Raw genomic sequence first — 23,676 nt, 5'->3', positions numbered from 1 at the left:
CGTTCCTAAGTCTGTCCCTCTACTATTGTATTCTCAGCACCGGGCGTATAGACACATGGAAAATATTCAGTATGTATCACTGAAAGAATGAAGATAAATTCTTACAGTTTTATAGCAAGAGATGATTTAACTTCCTTGCTTTGCCTTCCCTGGTAATTAGTGTCTTAATTGTGACAGTCAGTTAGGGCCTACCCATTCTAAAACTTTACTCATGGCATTTCTAAGAAAGTTTAGACCCTCCAAAATGTCAAATCCTTGCCATTCAAAAGTGACTTCTCCTCTCTAGTTCCAACATTGTACTCTTACTGAGCTTTTGTGTTTTCTCCTTCCTTCATTGTGAGAAGGATAGCTTCCTGATTGGGGAACTATACCTAAAGTGAATATTCCCCATATTGGGCAGAAATATGGGTAACACAATATTTTTATTATAACACCTTTACATTTTTAAGTAGGTTCCTTTCCCCGGCATTTACTTGCCAAGAGCCCAGGAGCACTGCTGTTTTATCACTTTTATACCTATGATATTTTGAGGGGTTTTTTTGTTTGTTTGTTTGTTTTGAGGGGGCATGGGGGCAGAGGAAGAGGTAGAGAGAGAATCTTAAGTAGCCTCCATGCCCAGAGTGAGCCCAATCCAGGGCTTGATCTCACGACCCTGAGATCATGACCTGAGCCAAAATCAAGAGTTGGACACCCAACCAACTGAGCCACCCAGGTGCCCCGATATTTTGAGTTCTTATTTAAATGTAACTTCCATTTCTGATTCAGATGCATTCAGGGACCACACGCACTGGGGAATTCAGTCACAGCTGGACATGGAGTTAGTTATGGGTCATTATTCACATTTGACCTAAGACCTTCTTCACTATGTGGACCAGGGTCATGATAAAGGAGAAAGGACTGTACATGAGGTTCTGACAAACCTACAATCTGGATTTGACACACTTTGGGGTTTTTTTTTTGTTTTTTTTTTTAAGATTTTATTTATTTATTTGAGAGAGAGAGAATGAGAGCCAGAGAGCACGAGAGGGAAGACGGCCAGAGGGAGAAGCAGACTCCCTGCTGAGCAGGGAGCCCGATGTGGGACTCCAGGATCATGACCTGAGCCGAAGATAGTTGCTTAACCAACTGAGCCACCCAGGCACCCTTGACACACTTTGGAAGAGAGAATTTTAATTCTCTGGATTTAATTTAAGAATTAAATCCATGAAGCTTCTAAAAATTTAATGCATGTATTGCTTTTAGAAGAAAGTAGTAAATAATGACAAATACTATATGACCTTCAGGTTGCTCCTTGATGGATGTGCTCCACAATGCATTCCACATTATTGACCCTGAATTAGACCCTTATTTCAGAGAACCAATTCTACTTCAGTAGCATGGCTAGATTTCCAATTTCCCCTTCAATAACTTTTATCAAGGGAAGATTATACTGTATGGACTTTTACTGGTTTCTCATACATGTATGCCAAACTTGCAATTAAAAAATGTATTTGGGGGGCGCCTGGGTGGCTCAGTCGTTAAGCATCTGCCTTTGGCTCAGGTCATGATCCCAGGATCCTGGGATCCATCCCCGCATTGGGCTCCCTGCTCCGCAGGAAGCCTGCTTCTCCCTCTCCCACTCTCCCCACTTGTGTTGTCTCTCTTGCTGTGTCTCTCTTCCTGTCAAATAAATAAATAAAATCTTTAAAAAATGTATTTGGGTCAAAATATATACATGTATATATTTATATATATATAAGTTGAATATATATATGAATATATATGAATATATATAAGTTGAATATATATATATATTTTTTACTCTACTGAGTAAAACTCACATTTACTATACCCTCAAAGCTTGATTAAAACAAATTCATTGGGCTACCAGTATTTATCCTTTTCTTTAAAAAATCATGAAAAGTCACTGAAGGATGTGACAAGAAGGCTTGACTCCATTCATTAGAAGTTTAATCATATCTATTATTTGGAAAATCAAAGGAAAGAATAGAGTGGCAAACACATAGTTACAGCTGGTAAAACAATTGGACCTGTAATGGAAATTTTCTCATAGCAGTAAGACTAGTGAGTAGAATTTTAATATGCATGAGGCTATTTTAGATGGTTCAAAGCCAGAAGTCAATTAGAATATTAAATACAGTAAAAAATAGACCAATGATATTTACTATCAAAGATGATCAGTGTTTAATTGCTAGTGCCTACATGTAGTTACTATAAATCTTTCATCTAAGACACATAATCGTACCTTTCCCATTTGATATATGGAAAGAAACATCCCTAAACATTTGCCTGTATCATAAAATACTTCATTTCTATTGAAATGCAACTTCTGATTGAAATTGAGTTGCAATGAATGACATATATATTTGCTTCCTTTGGTGTTGCTCCAAATTATTTGACTTCTATTTCTCTGTCTTTTTTTTTTTTAAGACAGAGGAGGGGGAGGCACAGGGGGAGAGGGAAAGAGGGAATCTTCAGCAGACTCCACACTCAGCATGGAGCCCAATGTGGGGCTCAATCTCATGACCCTGAGATCATGACCTGAGCTGAAATCAAGAGTGAGAGGCTTAACTGACTGAGCCACCCAGGCATCCCAAATTATTTGACTTCTTAAAAAGAATAGCTCCAGGGTGGCTTCCAAGCACTACAGAACTTTTAAGCACTTCCAAGGAACAAAGGCACCCAGTTTCCCTCAATAGGTAAGAGAGTAGAAGATAATGTCCAAAACAGTGCAGACACTTCTGAAAATCCAAGTGTATTCCCATTCATATTTTAAATGCAGTCTTATTAAAATGCATGTGATTCACATGCTGCATTTTAAAAAAGCTTTTTTCTTGTCAATGATTTTTTTTAATTGTGGTAAAATACATGTAATATAAAATTTACCACCTGAAGCATTTTTAATTGTACAGTTCAGTCTTGTTAAATGCATCCACATTGTTGTGCAACCAATCTCCAGAACTCTCTTAATAATTCAAAACTGAATCCCTGTACCTATTAAAATAACACATCTTCCTCTCTCCCCTTAGCCCCTGGCAACCACAATTCTACTTTCTGTCACTATGAATTTGACTACTCTACATTCCTTATTTAAATGAAATCATCCAGTATTTGTCTTTTTGTGACTGGCTTATTTCACACATCACAAGGTCCTCAAGGTTCATCCGCATTGTGGCATGTGTCAGAATTTCTCTCCTTTTTAAGACTGAATAATATTCCATGTGTATCTATATACTACATTGTGTTTATCCATTCATCTGTCAGTGGACACTTGGATTGTGTCTGCCTCTTGGTTATTGTGAATAATGTTGCTATGGACCTGGGTGCACAAATATTTGTTTGAAACCCAACTTTCAATACTTTTGGGTATATACACAGAAGTGTATATCCACAGAAGTGGGATTGCTGAATCATACCAGTAATTCTGTTTTTATTTCTGAGGAAACTCCATACTGTTTTCCACAGTGGTTGCATCATTTTCCATCCCCACCAGCAATGCACAAGGGTTCCAGTTTCTCCACATCCTTCCCAACACTAACAAGTTTTCTTTCCCTCTTCCTTTTTTACTTACAGTAGCCTTCCTAATGCGTACGAGGAAGAAAGACTTTTTTTTTTTTTTTGCCAAAACTGCTTTGCTCTCTGCCTTTCCACATGACTTAAAACATATACTAAAATATAAATTAGTTGAAGTATTTGTGATTTAAATGAGCTAAAACTAAACCACATTTTTTTAAACCTTTGAATCTACAAGATCTGAGTCCAGTGGGGAAATGCAGGTCTAATAGTTCCAAAAGTTTTATAAAATTCTTAAGAAAGCAATAAACTCAAGTCACAGAAAATAATGCTTCGTGGTAAAACTTGCCAAATGCCAACTAAAAAAAACATATGCACAGTGTTTTTTTGAAGTAAATCAATTTTGGTTACTTATTATCAACTACCAAATATTTATAATAATATAACTAATCTATTTCCCACTCCTTCCCCTTTCTGGAAAGCTCTCTCAACTTCGAAACTTGACCGAACTTCTTTGTGAATCCGAAACTTTCAGTTCAATAGAGAGAATGTGCCAGCTCTCTGATGTGAACTTTGGGGACCTATGTGAAGAAAGTGCATTTCATGTGCAGCTCCTTGAAGCAGCAGAGTTTGGTACCGAAATAGCAACCAACTTACTGTACCATGACAATATTATATCTCAAAAACTGAGGGATTTGCTTACTGGGGATCCAAGCAAAATGAATTTAAATATGGATTGGTAAGTATCTTCATTGCCTGTTTCCTTGGGGAAACCCCTTCTCAAATAATTATGGATATGCTTAGCTCAGCTTCTTCTTCTCTTCTGTTTTGTTCCAGGTTGCTAGAACAGGCACTGCAAATGAATTACTTGGAAAATATCACACGGTTAATGCCAATCATAGAAGCCATGCTGCATGTCAATAACAGCGCAGACCCTTCTGAAAAACCAGGTGCTTCCCCCCCCCATTTATTTTAAGTGTTGTCTTATAAGAATGCATGTGATTCTCATGCTGCAGTTTAAGAAAGGCTTTTTTGAAGTTCCCAACCAAACCTGCTTTGTATCTGCCCTTATACATGAGAAATCTGAAGCTTTAAAATATGGTTACTTGTCTAAAATAAACACACAGAACGCCAGCAGAGGATGAAATAGGGAAATTCGATTTCACAGCAAAAAGATCTTCAAAATTTTAACTAGTTAGACCATTCACCTTTTATTTCTCTGATATATTAAAGTGCATTAGCTAGGATGGAATTTATTTACTTCCATGAAAATAATCTGATTTAAAAAATAAAAAGATGCACTGCTGTCTATAGAAATCTCAATTCAGAACCTCCTATTAGTATTCTGAGTTTGATGCCCCATGCAATACTTTTCTTCTTTGCATAATACCTCATTACTGAAAAGAAAGGCATTCAGAATTTTGGACAACAGACAGCCACAAAATTCGAAGGGCACTAAGTCCAAAAATAAAGAGGGTGTATTTGCATAAGGGATACTTCATGAAGAAATCGAGAGATATTTGCAGAATGGAGATTATAATCTGCTAAAATAAAGTCAAAATATCATTTGTTATGCATTAAATGACCCAGATATGAAAAAATTATAATCACTGTCCTAAAAAAGTTTGAAGTTAAACACATTCTATTTAAAAGTGAGGTAATGATTATTAAAAATTCTTGATAAACTGTAACATGCTGGGCAAAGTTAAGCAAATGTGCTCTGCAGCATTATGTTGTAGATTTAGCCAACCTTGTCCTAAGTTGACAATATTATATGATCCGAGGTTGAAAAGCATTTTGAATTTGTGTGATGTTTTAAATCAAATGGAGGGATATATATTTACTGCATGTGATCAAAGTCTGTGAGGAAATCATATTTTTTTTAATCAACCTTGTGTTGTAGACATCTAAGGAAAATTTATAACCCAACAATCTGTTGCCTTGGGTCAATGATACCATAATTGGAACAAGTCTAAATCAGATAGAAATAGATCCTAAAGATGCAGGGTTCGCCAAAACTGAGAGATCTCTGCTCCTGACACAAGGCATGTATGTTGAGTGTATGTTTTAGTCTAGAAGACTTCTCTTATGTTAGTACAACAACTTAAAAAGAATCACATTGCAACCAACACGCGTATTTTCTTTTTTTTTTTTTCTTTTAGGTCAGTTAATAGAAATGTTTAAAAATGTTGAAGAGCTGAAGGAAGAACTGAGGAGAACGACAGGCATGTCCAATAGGAGTATTGACAGTCTGCTGGCCATTCCTATCCCTGAAAACAGAGCTGAGGTGGGGCGTAATATAGTTGTACTTATAGCCAGATCTTAAAAGTTTAAATCATGTGTAGTATTTGTTGAGCACTTATCAGTAAAACACTGAGAAGTTGCTTGCAGATCTGGTGAATTTTCCATGCAAATGATAAAATTAGAGGCTGAATTCCTTGTGGGGTTAGAAGAAAAATCCTAAAGCAAGACGATTATTACTATCTTTTCCTTTCCTTCTAGTTTTCCTTCTCCTTCATCTTCCCTCCTTTGTGCTCTCCTTTTCCTTACCCCTAGATAGTTTTCTTAAATAAGTGGTGCCTCCAATAATTCTGTATATGCACAATCACAATCACATTTTCTGAGATAAATTTACACAGTCTGTTATAATGACATCAAAGTCAGATTTCAGTAATCTAATTGGGGAAAAAAAAAACAGACCATTTACAATTTGTTGAAATGAATACTCAGTTTGGCTTTTTAAAAGTCCCAGGACAAAACATAGTATATAAAATAGATAGGATCCAGGGAACTCTGGGCAAGTTTGTGGGTATAGTGAACATGTTTGGGTATGACAATGAATAATGTCATTTCCTCATAGGCTGATAATAGGGCTTTCCACTTGAAATGTCTCTTCTTTTATCCCTTTTCCAAGTCCATTGTCTGGAAATGTCATAGAAATTTTCCAAAAGAACTGCAGATCTTAAGGCCTCATCTGTTCAAAACTTACGCGTGACAGAGTGTGTCATTTCTAAGCACAGCCCAGCTATTCTTCAATATCGGACAAAGTTTTTGAAAGCCTTGAAGACTGCCTTAGGGAAATATTTAGGTTTACTTGTGTCCTGTTCACTGGTTCCCTCATACAAAAATTAAAACTGCTTTGCCTTCCCTCTTGTTCTAGCAAATAGTCATTGACCTTTTCCCTTTGATCTCACCTTTGATCTAATTTCAGTAATCAAGTGTTTGGCTTCTGAAGAGCAGGTTGATTTTAGTAAATAAAAACACAAATGAGGAGTGTACATTCTTAACTACTTTCAAAAGGAAAGAGAGAAGAGTTTCAACAATCTTGAATTTCCTAAACTTTTCTCTTGATTTCAACTCAACAGCAATAGAGTCTTCTTACTTCTCATATACACACCTCACTTTTCACACAGCATCACTGTCCAGGATGGTTGATTCACATTATTATGTAATTCTGGGCTTTTTGTTCTTTGCCCTTTATCTCTTGATAGACATACCCAGAGGTTCTTATGTAAGATTATAACTTCAAATTATTTTAAAAACAAAATGCAATTTAAATACACTAAATAAAATTTTAAAGGAAAAATGAGTCTTAAACGAATATTTTTCCCAAACTTAACTCCTGATCAATTCTTTCTTGGTGGATCACTCACTCAGTTGTTCAAACAGGAAACCTCAGAACCATCACGACACTTCTTTGTGTCTTTTTCTCCATCTTGTTTTTTAAGCTTTCCAGTAAACTCTGGCTCTCTGTAGTTTTATTGCGATTATTTATTTATTGTGATTAGTGATTTAGTTTTGTTTTAAAGATTTATTTACTTATTTGAGAGAGAGCGAGCGAGCGCATGAGCAGGGAGGAGGGGCAGAGAGAGAGAGAGAATCTCAGACTCCGCGCTGAGCACAGAGCCCAACATAGAGCTTGATCTCCTGAACCTAAGATTGTCACCTGAGCTGAAGCCAAGAGTTGGACACTTAACCTACTGAGCCACCCAGGCGCCCTGTGATTAGTGCTTTAAATGAAAAAAATATATATATATATTTGACTTGGAGTATAATTTATCATATTTTTAAATGAAGTCTAAGAATAAAGAAAAACCTTTCTTTTGAGAGATAGTTCTCAGAGGATTCACAACTGAATAGTTTTCTTCCTCCAACTTGCAGATTATTTCTCGTGTGTTCTGGTTGCATTCTTGTGATGCTAATATGACCTATTCCAAAATGGAGGATGTGATGAAGGAATTCTGCAGCCTGCCTCTTCCAGAAAGATCCCGGCAGTCTTACCTCATTGGACTCACCCTTCTGCACTACTTGGACATTTACAACTTCACATACAAGGCAAGTTGCTATTGCTGAAATATTTTATATTCACAGTTTAGTACAAATACATTTGATTACATGAGTATGCTCCCTGATACTGTAATGAATGAGATCCATTTATCTAGCTTTTGGAATTATAGCTTTATTTTAGAGCTAAATAGGACCTTAGTGATCATATACTGCAAATTTGCACATTTTATAGATGAGGAAATTAATATTATTGCCTTATTAACTCTCAGTTTGTGTATCCAAGGCCATGTATTAAATTTAATATATATTATACTAAAGTATGAAATACAGATGTGTGTGTGTGTATATACATATATATTTTTACAGTGAACAAGCATTAATTTGGTAGGATAATAAAGATTAGAGCAAAGTTTGTTGTTTTTTGTTTTTTTTTAGTAGGGGCTTTTTTGGTCTTAAAAATTTGTGTGTGTATTTTTCCCATCAATTTAGAAAGAGGCTACTATTATGCAGTACAACAAAACAAATGGGTCACTATCAGAGTTTAGAAAAGTCAGCAATGACTTCATCTTACAATAAGTACATGCTTCATAAGTACTTGTGTAATACAAAACTGAAAGAAAAATATAAACATAGAAGAATTAAACATCTATTTCACCTATATCTATACTAGATCAAAAATATTTACATGTTACTGCAAACACTGAAAAAATGTTTTTCCCTTTAAAGTAAGAAAAACCAGAAGCAACATGGCTGACTTTTGTTGTTATAGCAAAGGGAGTGAAAATGTTTCAAGACTAGTTATCAATAATCCTATTCTGGGTCATCATTTTCTCACACCTATATTTCTGCAATGGCCTCTTAATTGGCCTCCCTGCCTCCATACATGCAACCTCCCCACCACCACCCTACCCCACCATCCCTAAGCAGCCAGAGTGATCCTTTTAAAATTTTAAGTCACATTATGCCAACCCTGTGCTCAATACCTTCCGGTGGCTCCCCAGTCCCTACAGGGACCCCATGATCTGTAAAACCACTCCCATCTCTAAAATTCTCTTTCCTACTTGGTGACTCATTGGGCCCATGACTGCTACATGGAACCACTCAATATTTCAAATGCCAAGAACAGTGCCAGGCCCAAAGAGGCACTCAGCAAATATCCATTAACTAGACAAATGGTTATTTTACATAAACTATAAACTAAAATGCATATGAAATGAAATTATTAATTTTATTCATCTAAAATGTTAATCCTTATTTTATATTGCCTCTGCAGAGCAGATATCAAACCAAATATTTTTTGTTAAGTCTAGTAATTAATTATGTGCATTTGACAAGCAGAAGACCATTCCTACTTCTTTTAAGTATTGCAAAGAAAAATAATGAAAAATTTCTCATCACTAGTCAATTTATTTCACATCAATGTAGGAATGGCCAGAATGTAGGAATGCCCAGAATTTTGGCAGAATTGGAAGAAAAATTGTAATGTTGATTATAATTTAGAAAAAATATAACTGAAATTAGTAGCTGTGTTAGTGAGTTGGCTGTGTCTTCACAGTGTCTCTCCAACTGCATCTTGTGCTCATAATGGTGGTCTTTGACTTTACTGGACATGTAAAGAACTTTCCCTCCTCATGGACCTCACACATCTTTCCCGCCCTGCCTATAACCTTCCTCTGCTTATTCTCCTCTGTTTTGCTCTCCATTGGGGTGCAATGTGGGAAAAATCTTTCTTGAATCTTAGCGAAACTCTCTAACCTCCTCATATTCCCCAGTCTTTTTTTATTGATTTGTTTGAAATCTGTTCCTTCTATTAGACCAAGGCTCCTTGAGTGGAGGGATGGTATCACTTGGTATACCACCATATACCCATCTCCTCACCATGCTGGGGACATAGCAGGCACTCAATTAACGTTTGGTGATTAAATGAATGAGAGGATGAAATTACTTTAAAATTTTAAAATATTTCCAGTGTATCTTCATGCTGCAGAAAAGCATTGTGGGATTATGATTAAACTAGAATTACATGAGCTTTTTGACAGAGCTTTTCTGATTTTAAGGATCATATTATATGATTTTTGAGCAATAGTATATCCACGAAGAGTTATGTAATTGACATTTGCCCTTCTGACTTTTAAAATCATTTATTTTTGGCAACTTTATTGGGGTATAATTTATGTACCATAAAATCCACTTATTCGAAGTATCCAATTCAATGATTCTTTTAGTAAATGTATGGAATTGTGCAACTATTACCACAATCTAATTTTTGAACATTTCCATCAATCCAGAAAAAAAACCTCATGTCTATATGCAGCTACTTCTGATTCTGACCTCTAGCCCATGCGGCCCCTGATCTATTTTCTGTCTCTAGAGAATTTCCTTTTTTAGACATTTTATATACACTCAATCATACAATACGTGGTCTTTGTGTTTGGCTTTTTTTTACTCAGTATAATGTTTTTGAATTTCATGCATATTGCAAGATGTGTCAGTATTTCATATCTTTTTATTGCCAAACAGTATTCTAGTTAAAGGATGTACATTTCTTTTGTCCATTCATTTGGATCATTTCTACTTTTTTGGCTATTGTGAATGATGCCACTATGGACCTTCTCATACAAATCTTGGTGTAGACATGTTTTCATTTCGCTCGGATAAATACTTAGGAATATAATTGCTAGGTTGCATGGTAAACTTATGTTTGAGTATTTAATTAACTTCCACATTTTTTTCCAAAGTGACTATACCTTTTAAGATTCTTACCAACAGTGTGTGTGGGTTCCAATGTCTCCACATACATCATTTATTTTTATTCTGTTCCCGATAGGTGTTTTTCCCTAGAGAAGATCAAAAGCCAGTAGAAAAGATGATAGAACTCTTCATGAGGCTAAAAGAGATTCTCAATCAGATGGCTTCTGGCACACATCCGCTGCTAGATAAAATGACATCCCTGAGACAAATGCATCTGCCCAGAAGTGTTCCATTAACACAGGTAGGAAAGTCACCCAGTAATGTGCTTATTGGGAAATTCCTCTTGTCACAATAACTTTTATTTGATATTAGTTCTAATACATTCAGCTACAAAGATAGTACATTGAGAAAAAGCACCTGCAGGAAAACTCTTCTACTCCGGCAAAAGTTTTTGCCACTTAAGTCAGTGAAGTTCAGCATTCTGCATTTACATTTGGGAAACATGTTTTAAAGGAATTATGGAAGCTATAAGGATACTTTAAGCATTACCAGGTTTTCTTCTGTATTGTTCTCAGCAGCGTTTATAGCTTTCTAATGTTAATAAATGGTGGATTTTTATCTCATAGGCCATGTACAGAAGCAACCGGATGAACACACCCCAAGGATCATTTAGCACCATCTCCCAAGCATTGTGTTCCCAAGGAATCACCACTGAATATTTAACTGCCTTGCTGCCCTCTTCTCAAAGGCAAAAAGGCAACCACACCAAGGATTTTTTGACTTATAAATTAAGCAAAGAACAGATTGCTTCCAAATATGGAATTCCCACACATACCAGTGAGTATACTTCAAAATCGGCATAGTAACATCATCTCCTGACAACATTGTCTACTGTAGCTTAGCCTTTTATAATCAATAAAGTATTAGTTTTCCCCAACACTACTGCAGCACTTACCACACATCAAACACGTTTGCATATTAACTGATTCACGCTTTACAACAAGCCTAGAAGGTGTGCATCTCCATCTTACTAAGAGGAAATGCACAAACAGACTAACTGGCCACAGTCACCCAACCTTAAAGTATCATAGCTGCAATCTGAACTCAGCGGTCTGCTGCAAAGACTAGCCTCTTAACCACAACATTGAGAATTTGTCAGTCACAACATCACCGTCCTTGCTAGTAAATAACACAAAAACATGCTTTAAATCTACTTAGGTCAATGTTTTTCTTAACTTTTTTGAGAATTAGAAAGTTGTATCACACATAGAAAAGTTCTGAATGCAGCAGAAATATAAACGTGTAGTGGCACATCAACCCCACGATGCTTGAGATGCAAAATTCCATCAGCTGGGCTCTTCCACATAATATACGGATGTTTAGTATAGCAATTGGATTGACTCATTTATTCATCTTTTTACTCATTCAGCATTCATGGGCCAACTCTTATGTATCTGGTACTAATATCCTAGTAGCAGATTTTTGTATATGTTTTTAAATTAAGCACTGGTGAGGTGGATCTGTTGGAAGATATTCTGAAATGTGATTTTCAACCTTTCTAACTCCTCTTGGCAAAATGCCATCCCTTATCATAGGCTTATTTATTGAGTTAAACTTTCACACCTCAAAAAAAGAGATTTGTTACTATACTTTCTTACTTTTTTCCTTTTTTTTAATTTTGTTATGTTAATCACCATACATTACATCATTAGTTTTTGATGTAGTGTTCCATGATTCATTGTTTGCATGTAACACCCAGTGCTCCATTCAATACGTACCCTCTTTGATACCCATCACCAAGCTAACACATCCCCCCACCCCTCTCCCCTCTAGAACCCTCAGTTTGTTTCTCAGAGTCCATAGTCTCTCATGGTTCGTCTCCCCCTCCAATTCCCCTCTTCATTTTTCCCTTCCTGCTATCTTCTTCTTTTTTTTTTAACATATAATGTATTATTTGTTTCAGAGGTACAAGTCTGTGATTCAACAGTCTTACACAATCCACAGCGCTCACCATAGCACAACCCTCGCCAATGTCTATCACCCAGCCACCCCATCCCTCCCACCCCCCACCACTCCAGCAACCCTCATTTTTGTTTCCTGAGATTAAGAATTCCTCATATCAGTGAGGTCATATGATACATGTCTTTCTCTGATTGACTTATTTTGCTCAGCATAATACCCTCTAGTTCCATCCACATCGTTGCAAATGGCAAGATTTATTTTTTTTTTCTTACTTTGATAGTAGAGGCCTCACAACTGTTAATAATAAGGGAAGCAGAAGGCATGTATCTTTGGGTGTGATAACAATAATCTGTGTCAATTTACCATAAGGAAATAAATTTTAGATATACATACTAAATGGTTTTATTCACTTTTTCCTTCCAGCACCATTTTGCTTCTCCCTTTATAAAGACATCATTAATATGCCTGCTGGACCTGTGATTTGGGCTTTCTTGAAACCTATGTTATTGGGAAAAATTTTGTATGCACCATATACCCCTGTCACAAAGGCAATAATGGAAAAGGTTTGACCATTATAACTCAAAGTTTCTGTCTAGAGTACTAAGATGATTTTTAAAGTAATCAACTTCCAAATTTACTATAGCTGACTCAGCTTTCTTTATATCTTACCTACTATTACCCTTGGCTTTCTGAAACTCTTAATTCTCAAACTGCCCTGTAAATGTGTAAACAATGTAGATTGGTTGGTAGCCCTTTGAAGAGACATGAGCCATGTTGACACTTGAGAATGAGGTTAGTTGAAACAAGACCTCAGATTTTTCAGCTTATTTCCAAAAGCAAATTTTTCTATAACTGGTGTCTAATTTTCAAAGTGTGTAAAAATAATGGCACTAGAAAAAATAATATTGGGGCATTATATAACTAGTTTGAACAAAAACAATCCTGGGGCACCTGGGTGACTCAGTTGTTAAGCGTCTGCCTTTGGCTCAGGTAGTGATCCCAGGGTCCTGGGATTGAGCCCTGCTTCAGGCTCCCTACTCCGCGAGAAGCCCGCTTCTCCCTCTCCCACTCCTGCTTGTGTTCCCTCTCTCGCTGTCTCTCTCTCTCTCTCTGTCAAATAAATAAATAAAATCTTTAAAAAAAATCTCTAAATTATAAATTATTGGCTTCATATTAGATTGTACAATTCAACATGTTATGTTTATGTAAGAGATAGAGATTGAGAAAGACAACATTATTCATAGTAACTATACTTAACATCTACCTAATTTAATCATAATTACATTTCTCTCCAACTTTTAAAGTTAGCTTTAATGATTTGAATTATTAACTTGCTACTTTTAAAATGACAGTGTGAAAGTAAAAAAAAAAATCAGTTTTACCATTAATTGGTCATTACACCACAGTTTTGGTGAATATAACATTATTTTAGGTCTATATAAAAATAGATATGAGTTCATCACTGGTTTCTAGAATGTTCTTTGTTTCTATTGTTTGCATTTTAATATCTTATTTGCTTTATTGGCTACACTTCTGTATAATTTTTGCATAAATGAAGTCATTACCTGCTTATTTCCTAAGAGCAGTCATTTTTTGTCTTTCCTTTTTTTTGGTTCCCTTTTTCTCTCTCCTTGATCTTACTTTTTCATTTATGTAACTAATGATTTTTAGCATTCAAGGATGTGTTTTTTCTGTAATTTATACACATTTCTCTAATTCTTTATAGGTTATTATGCTATACATACATTCATATATTTTTGTCATTGTTTGCATTATTAAAATGAGGTTACATTGTATTATAATGCTTTTCTTTTTTGTTTTTTTGGGTTTTTTTTAAGATTTTATTTATTTATTTGAGAGAGAGAGAATGAGATAGAGAGAGCATGAGAGGGGCGAGGGTCAGAGGGAGAAGCAGACTCCCTGCCGAGCAGGGAGCCCGATGCGGGACTCGATTCCGGGACTCCAAGATCATGACCTGAGCCGAAGGCAGTCGCTTAACCAACTGAGCCACCCAGGCGCACATTATAATGCTTTTCTACATATTGTTTTACTCACACAACAATACCTTGTGGAAATTCTTCCAACTCAATTGGTATAGTTTAACTCATTCTTTTTGAAAATTGCAAACTTTTTCATACCATAGAATTTACTCAGCCAATCCTCAGCTGTTGGGCTTTCATTTTGTTTCCAGTGTTTCCTTTTTATTTTTTTGTTAAAGTAAATAATGTGACAACAAATACTCTCATGCATACTATTTATACAGTGGTATTTTTTATTTCAATGAGATGATTGTTCAGGATTGAGGAATCGAGGAATAATGTATTTTATTTAAGGCTGTAACACATCCATTTCCACCAGCAGTATATGAAAGCATGCTTCCCATATCCTTGAACTACGGTGTTTCTGTAGTAGTAAAGTTAAATGTATCATTGGGAAAAGTGAATAACTTCTGGGAACTCCAGAAGGTGTGTCTTGATTTTGACTGTAAATTCACTGTGGACAGCAAAGCAAACCCTACCCTTTCCAGAATTTTTAAAAGTGATCTTGACCCTATTAAAAGATGCCATTTAAAAACTTCTATGTGGGAAATTTCTGACATTATTTTTTTACTAACTCCACTTTTAGAACTGTTTCTTAAAGCTATGTAACAAAACAACCTTAAGATCCCCTTTTTGAAATATAGGGAAAATAATAATGGCCCAGATCTATCTTTGTTTCTTTGTCTTTTAGTCTAATGTAACTCTGAGGCAGCTGGCAGAACTAAGGGAGAAATCTCAAGAGTGGATGGATAACTCGCCACTTTTCATGAATTCTTTCCACCTGTTAAACCAGACGATTCCCATGCTCCAGGTAGGAGACGGCTCTTTCTCTTTCATAGGCACTATAATTCTTTGAGATTTTAATCACTTCACTGTGGGAATGGGCAGATAGTAACTCAGAATCCATATTCAACATTTTAAATTGCCTGTCCTCCACAGAGAAAGTCTGAGACAGGGTAACAGATCTGTCACTCACATTCAGAATCATCCTCATCTCCCGTGGTGCATCCTCTCTCTGTAATTCGGAGATAAGCTATCTTACAGGTTGAACTTGAGGCATAAATAGTGACGGCAATCTTGTTTTCCAAAAATAAAATGCGGTAAAAATAACTTAAAATATGCGTATTTTGTTTGTTCCTTCACTTTAAATTATTTTTTGCTATTTTAACAGAACCAGAGTTCCTGTAATAGTAAAATTCTGGAAAAGAACATTAAATCTGGGGAGTTCTTTGGTTGAAACATATGACACTCTAGTTGACAATGCAACTCAAATCCAGTGCACGCTGGTTAAAAGGTGTAATTGGCAATTCTTGCAAAAGATGCGGGGTTTTCTGAAGATGATGAAAATAATGTGGGGAAATGGTCCAGTGACAAACAGAGCTGTTGATGAGTAAGGATGGAACAGCAGAGTCAGACCAGTTACCAGCTAGAGAAGAGAAAACTGGCAGGAAGGAAGGCGACACAGGAACTTCAAGAGAGAATGGCTTGCATATCAAAGTATTGAGAGAGGACCAAGGAAGATTAATGGAGAGCTAAAATATATTTGCCCCCCTCCCCAAAAAGGCCTTCTTATAATCATGCTCAAGAAGCTGGACATAGAATAAAGGATTTGTAGCACACAACTTTGTCAGAAAAATTACACCCAAAAGATGCTTTGCTCAGTCTTTGTTTTGACTAACAATTAGCACATAGTTACAATTACAGTCTGGCTTTTATTGTAAATAATTTATTAAGTTTATATTATAATATTATAAATAATAAAATACATATCTGAAACATATATTTAATAATTTAATTAATATAAAAAAGTAAACTTTCATCAAACATCTTCCCCACAATTTACTGTTAAATTTGGTTCTAATTTTAAGTATGTTCATTTTAAGTGGCCTCTTTTTTTTTTTTTTTGGATGAATCTTATGTAACAAAGACCATTTGAGTACTACTTTGTTGACATATATATTTCCCTAAAAGGAAGATTGCTTCTTTTTTCCTAAAACTTTTTTTCTGTGGAACAGAAAAAAAAAAAAAACCTACACATATGATTTCATTAAGGAAAGTTTTGTTGGCTAAAGCAATGAATGAACAAAGGACATGACCTATGCCTAATAGTTCCAAAGTGCAGGAATTTGCTATGGAAAAACTCTGGGACCATGTCCATAAAGGGGCCATCATCTAATGGAACCAACTTTATTCTGTTCTAGACCAAAATAAATCCTTATTCTCAGTTATTGAGGACAAACTTATTTCAACAAATGTACACAGAATTTGAAATTTAAAGCTTTTAGCATCACACCTGGCTTTGCCAAAGTGAACCCCTAGGAAAAGGTGTAAGACACTCGATCTACAGTTTATGAATCTCTAAAATGAGTATCTTGATAGCCACTGCACAGATTTGTGAGGATCATATGTGTGGAAGCATGTAAAAATAGTATTACGTATCCTAGGACTGATCGCAAAAGTAGTGGTGGGAGAATGGCCATACTGCTCGGTGGATCATCTCTGAATTGCCCCTGACACAGTGCTTTGTTTATTACTAATGCTCTGATTCAGTTTTTCCCTGACACACAAATTACTTCCTGGTAAATAGTGAGACTTTAAAGGACTTGGGTAGCGTGGTATGAGCTGTGTCATAGCCATTGGTCTACATGCTGCCAACTACTCTTAGACCCCTCAGCACCTATGGACTTAGCGAATTAATTCTACTGTATATTTGCTCTGTTAATACATATTATTCTTAATCGTGTATCTCCATGATAACAAAACTGAAGATCTTGGTAGGAAGGACAGAATAATAAGAGGTACTGACTTGTCCTCTAAAGGGAAAACCAACTTAAGCCTGGCTCACATAAAAACTAGCCCATGAATTAACACATTAGATAAACATTTTTTTAATCAAGTTGAATTCTCTGCCTTCAACTTTCTCCTTGGCCCTTACTAATTTTGTGTCCTTAGGGGACCTCAGGGTGTTATGGAAAACTGTGCGAGAAAATTAAGGTAAAGTGTCTTAGTGCCCAGCACACAGTAACATCTCAGTGTTACCTAGTTGTACTTCTACAGTGGTAGAAGCTATGTCTTCCAATTTGGAAGATAGCTGTAACAGTCTTTATATGTCAAAGCATTTATGCTTTTTAAAAATTTTTCAGTCTTTCCATGGATATAGAGTAATTTAAAGTTTTATCATCAGTTCATTTTTCTATGTTCACATAATTGTGCTTTTTACAATATAAAATGATATTATAGCAATTTACATTTGACTGTTCAGATAAGATGAGTCATTCATCCCTGCTTTACAGAAAAGTAACATGAAGCTGGAAAAAACCGAGTGCTTGCTGAGAGCCCATAGCTAGCTAGGAAGTAGTAGAAGTAGGGTACCAAACAACTGTGATATGAAATTCCATGTAGACATCACAATTTTTTTTAAAGATTTTATTTCATTTGACAGAGACAGAGGGAATACAAGCAGGGGGGGAGTGGGAGAGGGAGAGCAGGCTTCCCCCCAAGCAGGGAGCCTGATGCGGGGCTCAAATCCCAGGAACCTGGGATCATGACCTGAGCCGAAGGCAGACGCTTAACGACTGAGCCACCCAGGCACCCTTAGACATCACAATTTTTTAAAAGTTGTTTTAGTTTGTTTCAGTTGAACAAAATTCAACTATGAAATTCAACCACTATAATTGTGCACAGCATATATCAAAAAACAAATGATGTGATAGCCATGGGTAAACGGACTGTTATGTTGAATATAATTTCTTACTGTTGATAATTAGAGTCAGATCTGGTTACTTTAGCATGCTTACCAATTTGTGTCTATAGATAAGAAAAACCCAGCCTTTCTAGTGATTAGCAGCCATATACCTCCTCTTTCTTTCTCAAGGATCTGTATGTGAGCACTACTAGGTGATGCATTGATAATGCAGAGTGGTGGTTACTTCATTTCACTGCAGGTATTATTAGAGAGACAATGATTAGACGTGTTTTCTTCTTGTATTGAAACTGATTCCCTATTATTATTTGTTAGAATACTCTAAGGAACCCCTTTGTGCAAGTTTTTGTGAAATTCTCTGTGGGACTCGATGCTGTTGAACTATTGAAACAGATAGATGAACTTGGTAAGTCCAGATCACAAAACTTTTGTTCACTAATCATGTCAAAAATGGGAAAAGCATGGTTGCATTTGAAAACTTTTTGTTTTCTTCTGTATTTGATTTTTAGCTAGTTTTTCTAAGTAGAATCCTGGATATATCGATCCATCTTTTCCCCAGATAGTTGTATAATTATAAGTAGTAACAGCTATTTGGATACCCAGTATCTGCAGTTAGTTTCCACAATTACATACTTCATATAAATGCAGCTTTTCCTACAATCATTGGTAGGTTGCTAGAAATAAGAGGACACTTTTTTTTTGATAACTTGAAGAAAAGCAGGTCCTTAAGGACAAAGGAAGATGAAATGGTTTATGTCTGGCCATATTTAACATTTTATCTCCGGGGGCCTCAGTTATCACTTTGACTAACCCAGAATATACCTGGAAGAAGTTATTGAGTTAGCAAAAGCAAAACAAAGCAATGAAGATACTCAAAATCAACTTAGATCAGTATTCAAGGTTGGATCCTCCTCTCACGGTCATTTAAAAGGAACAGGCAAAGAGAATCAAAGGAAGCTATCTGAACTTAGGCATTCCCTCTGCCACATCCCCACCTTCAACCTAAGGAGTGCAAGACATCTAATTCAGTCTGTGTCTGATTCACCGTTGCTATGCAACCACAGGGATGAGGAAGGGATTGAGAGCATCTGAATTTGGCTGCAGTAGAGCAAGTGCCCCTCCTCCTCCCTGGTGCTACTGGGACATAAGTGACGTAGGTTGTAAACCGGTAGGGAAGAATTATATTTACATTTGTCTTGTATATAGTTGTGTGCACTTTATGATAGTTGACTGAATTTGATTAAAGAAAGATGTTGGTGGATTTATTCTCTATGAGTATCATTTGGTTAAGAAACCATTTGATCAAAATATCAGAAATATATTACAAAGTTCTTATATGAGTTTTATCTTCCTAACTTTAAATATAGGAGGGGAGTTCTAGAATTTAAAATTAGACTCAAATGAATGTAGCAGTGAGACTTGATGTTCCTATAATTGTACGTATAACTTGGTATCTAAGAGTTTGTATAGTTTGAACTGAGGGAGCCCTGACCCTCATAGCTCTTCTTTGATCCTCTGGGCCAGCATATCTAAGGAATCCTTGGTGGTGTGTTGATTTCCAATGGCCGCTGTTCAACCACAGTTTTACCCCTCCCCCATCAAACAAACCATTTCACTTTAAATTCTAATGAGAAATGCACTTAGTTTAAGTTGCCCTTTGTGAGGAATTAAGTGTTACATTGGACTGTGGAAGAGTCATGTTTGGGTTTTGTGAGGAGGGCTTTATGATACTCACAATATTCTTGGTATTCATGATGATCGAGTCAGTGAAAATTTAATTGGCCAAGTGATTTATTAACTTGCAATCTCATATTTACCCTTTGTCTCAGTTGACTTCCTCATAAGGAATCATGAAATTGAAGAACAATTAAATCCTCTTTTCTTCCAGAGTAATTACCTGAAATAAAATCTTGGTCATTTTGTCTAGATTCGTACAGATATCAATAGAAATAACTCACATGAGGTGTTAAGTCAAACAGTTTTAGAAAGTTGTCCACTCTGTGGCATAGATTCTCACAGTCTCCTAAGAAATTATTCTGTAGCACACCTTATTTAATGATATAGTTTATTTGTTCTATACATTCTACATAGATTTTCCTTTGTTTAAATTCTTACATTCACATTCCCTGAACAAAGTAAGTGTGTCCATTTATTGGAAACTTCCATCTCTAGTTTTCTTCCTGACTATATGTGGATGTATTTTTTTAAATTATTCACCTTTAGTCACTGGTTAACTAAATTGTAGCAGAATATACTTTTAAGTTGGCTTGTATCACTCATTGAACTTGGGTCTCCTTTATTGGTACTAGCTCAAAGTTTTCTTCAATGAATATTTGCACACCTGGACACATTTTCCCAGGTGTTACTAGGTATTTTTATTACCAGATATTTTAGAGTAAATTCTACAACTTCCTATTACTCATAATCTAGTATAATGGTAAGTACTCACCCAAAAGTCAGTATTTTGTCTCATTAGTACTAGAAACAACATTATAATATATATTTTATCTGTTTTGCTTTGCTTTTTTAGATATTCTAAGGCTGAAATTAGAAAACAGCATTGATATCATTGATCATCTCAACACGCTATCTTCCCTGACAGTAAATATTTCCTCCTGTGTATTATATGACCGTATTCAGGCAGCAAAAAGCATAGATGAAATGGAGAGAGAGGCCAAAAGGCTTTACAAAAGCAATGAACTCTTTGGAAGTAAGTGTTATTCTACTAGAGTTTGAGTTTCTCTTTGTACTAAAATTGGCCAAATTCTTCCCTTACCCCTTTCATTGAGAACTCAGGAAAGTAGTCTGGAGGGGGGGAGGGTCACTGTTCCCTCTGATGTCCTTAGAAACGAAAACGTTTCATGTAGTCAACCCACTATATTGTCTGACAAGATTTCCACAAATGTGTGATTTTGTTGGCATGGTTAAAATGAAGACTGAAATGGATTACATAGTTACAGGGTGAAGTTGAGTCCATAATCAGTCAAGATTATTCATTTTATTGTGTTTTTTTTTTAATTTTAGTAAGTGGCTTAGAATGATATATTTAATCTGGCCACTTAGTTTGTAATTATATTCTCAAACTCCTGCTTTGAATCTCTGAAGTTGTCACTTCCAATTAGCCATCTTTTCTGTAAATTAGGAGCCTGAACTTACGGTCACATTACAAACTCAATTGCCTCTTTGGCTGCCCCCTAAGTATACTCTCCAAACAATGGACAATGTCAACCATAAAATAACCTTTCTGCTGTTGTTGCCATTTTATTTTTAGGTGTTATTTTTAAGCTTCCTTCTAACAGAAGCCGGCACAGAGGCTATGACTCTGAAGATGTCTCTCTTCCTCCTGTCATAAAATATACCATCCGTATGAGTCTCAAGACTGCACAGACCACAAGAAGCATAAGGACCAAGATTTGGGCCCCGGGGCCACACAATTCTCCATCCCATAACCAGATCTATGGCAGGGCTTTTGTTTACTTACAGGATAGTATTGAGAGAGCAATCATTGAATTGCAGACTGGAAGAAACTCCCAGGAAGTAGCCGTCCAGGTCCAGGCAATTCCATATCCTTGCTACATGAAAGACAAGTAAGTCTGGGCGGCCAGAGCCCCTTTAATAGCCAGCCACTTTTTTGAGAACTCATTTCTGCATATTCATTCACATGGATCAAGTGAAAGAGATCTCTTTCGTGAAATTTTTGTCAAATGCTTGTTTCCAGGAAAGGGTCCACACCACAGGGCACAGCTCCACTGCAGCTGCTGATTGTTACCAAAATGATGGTCAAGTCCTTACCAAATGATTCAGGTTTTCTTAATCATAACCCTTAGCTTTCCAAGGACTATGGCCCTTGAATCAGCAGAATTCAGACCTGAGTGCAGGGCTGCATGATTTGGATGCTACCCACTCTCTACTGGTCTTCCCTTTCTCCAAACAAGACAATCTTAACATCTCTTCCGACTCTCAAATTTTATTAAAAATCTACAAGTGCATGGCCAATCTTAAGGAAGAATTTTGATAAAACACATCATTGATCTCTAAGATAAATATTATGCTATCTAAACCTATGTTATGCACTACCAGTCCTCTTGCTAGGAATCTTCATCTAAAATGGTTTGCTGGGGTGCCTGGGTGGTTCAGTCGGTTAAGCATCTGCCTTCATCTCAGGTCATGATCTCAGGATCCTGGGATTGAGCCCCGCCTCGGGCTTGCTGCTCAGCAGGGAGAATTGCTTCTCCCTCAGCCTCTCCCCCTGCTCCTGCTTTCTCTCTCTCTCTCTCTCTCAAATAAATAAAATCTTTAAAAAATAAACAAAAATAAATAAAATGGTTTGCTAAATGGACAAAAAATGCAAAGACAGCGTTTTAGACAACTGAATTTGAATGGTCAAGAAATCTGCCAGTGAAGTAGCAGTGACTGGCTCCTCCACTCTGACCACAGTCAGGCTCATCCTCCTACGTAAAAGCTGGAGGCTGAATATTACTTTAAAGAAATTGCACTTGTTATCCAGCCCAATTACTGCAGTTTATATACAATTCAGATGGTTCTGGACTTTTTTTTTTTTTCATTTTTCTTTCTATCAATACGTCTGTCTCCTTTGGCTGCTTCAAGAGCTCTAGATGAAATGAGGTCATGTAACCCTCTGTGCAGCAGCGATACGGGGAGACGGATGAGGATTCCATCCGCGGGTTGTCAAGGTTAGCTGTGTGTTGTGGAGGCCAGTCAGTTCCTTGCAGCCTGAACTGTGTGTGAACTGCAATGGCTTGCATGAATAGCAATGACCTGTGGGTTCAATTAAAAGAAAATTCTCATCTGTTTTCCTGCTCATCTTTTTCCCCTTGTAAATTTTGGTACCTAGGATGGTGGGTACCTGGATTTTCTTTTCTAAGAAGAAAAGTAAACTGTACTCCGCCTTCTTCATGGGAGAATATGATCATAGTATCTTCCATATACATATAAATTCTTTATTGCATACAAAGTGCTCCCACATATATTGTTTCCTTTGTTCTACCCAACAACCTCAGTAAGGTAAGCAGGAGCAGGTATCATTAACCATATTTTCCTGATGAAAAAAACTGAAAACCAAAAGGGTTAAGTAACGTGTCCAAAGTTGTACAGCTAGTACCTTACTGGTCCTTCAACTAGGAGACCAGCATTTTCTCCTTATATTAAACCAAACCTAAACCAAACCAATCTTAAAATACACAATCGCTTGGAAGAAACATTACAGGGGATATGTTATTAATTAATGAGGGCCGTTGCCTAATTCTGGGGCCAGAAACACCATTAGGGCTGGACCTGAACCAAAAGAAAATTCATTCAACAAATATTGTTTAAGTGCCTACCCCATGCCAGATAGTTTCCCAGGAATCAAAAAAATTGGATATGGCCCCAACCCTCACTCTTTCCTCATCCAAGAAAAAAGCCCAAATAACCCTCATATCTTTGATGGTGATACACTTCTGATGCTAAAGTTATAATGAA

At 36.4% G+C, this 23,676-nt stretch overlaps 1 protein-coding gene across 1 annotated transcript in view; it reads left to right on the top strand.

Moving 5' to 3' along the window:
• The window catches only part of ABCA12 (ATP binding cassette subfamily A member 12), a 167,792-nt gene that overhangs the window by 89,017 nt on the left and 55,099 nt on the right, over window positions 1–23,676 (top strand). Inside the window, exons 12-22 of the mRNA XM_027590137.2 lie at window positions 3,996–4,252; window positions 4,351–4,463; window positions 5,676–5,800; window positions 7,675–7,848; window positions 10,628–10,792; window positions 11,118–11,328; window positions 12,877–13,016; window positions 15,184–15,303; window positions 18,511–18,601; window positions 20,726–20,905; window positions 21,467–21,782. Of these exons, the coding sequence (XP_027445938.2) occupies window positions 3,996–4,252; window positions 4,351–4,463; window positions 5,676–5,800; window positions 7,675–7,848; window positions 10,628–10,792; window positions 11,118–11,328; window positions 12,877–13,016; window positions 15,184–15,303; window positions 18,511–18,601; window positions 20,726–20,905; window positions 21,467–21,782 (1,892 nt within the window). The remainder of the gene's footprint in view (window positions 1–3,995; window positions 4,253–4,350; window positions 4,464–5,675; window positions 5,801–7,674; window positions 7,849–10,627; window positions 10,793–11,117; window positions 11,329–12,876; window positions 13,017–15,183; window positions 15,304–18,510; window positions 18,602–20,725; window positions 20,906–21,466; window positions 21,783–23,676) is intronic.

Source organism: Zalophus californianus, chromosome 3 (genome assembly GCF_009762305.2).
Source record: "Zalophus californianus isolate mZalCal1 chromosome 3, mZalCal1.pri.v2, whole genome shotgun sequence".
NCBI lineage: Eukaryota > Metazoa > Chordata > Mammalia > Carnivora > Otariidae > Zalophus > Zalophus californianus.
Note: the sequence above shows the minus strand (reverse complement) of the source record. Positions and strands in the feature narration are given on the sequence as shown.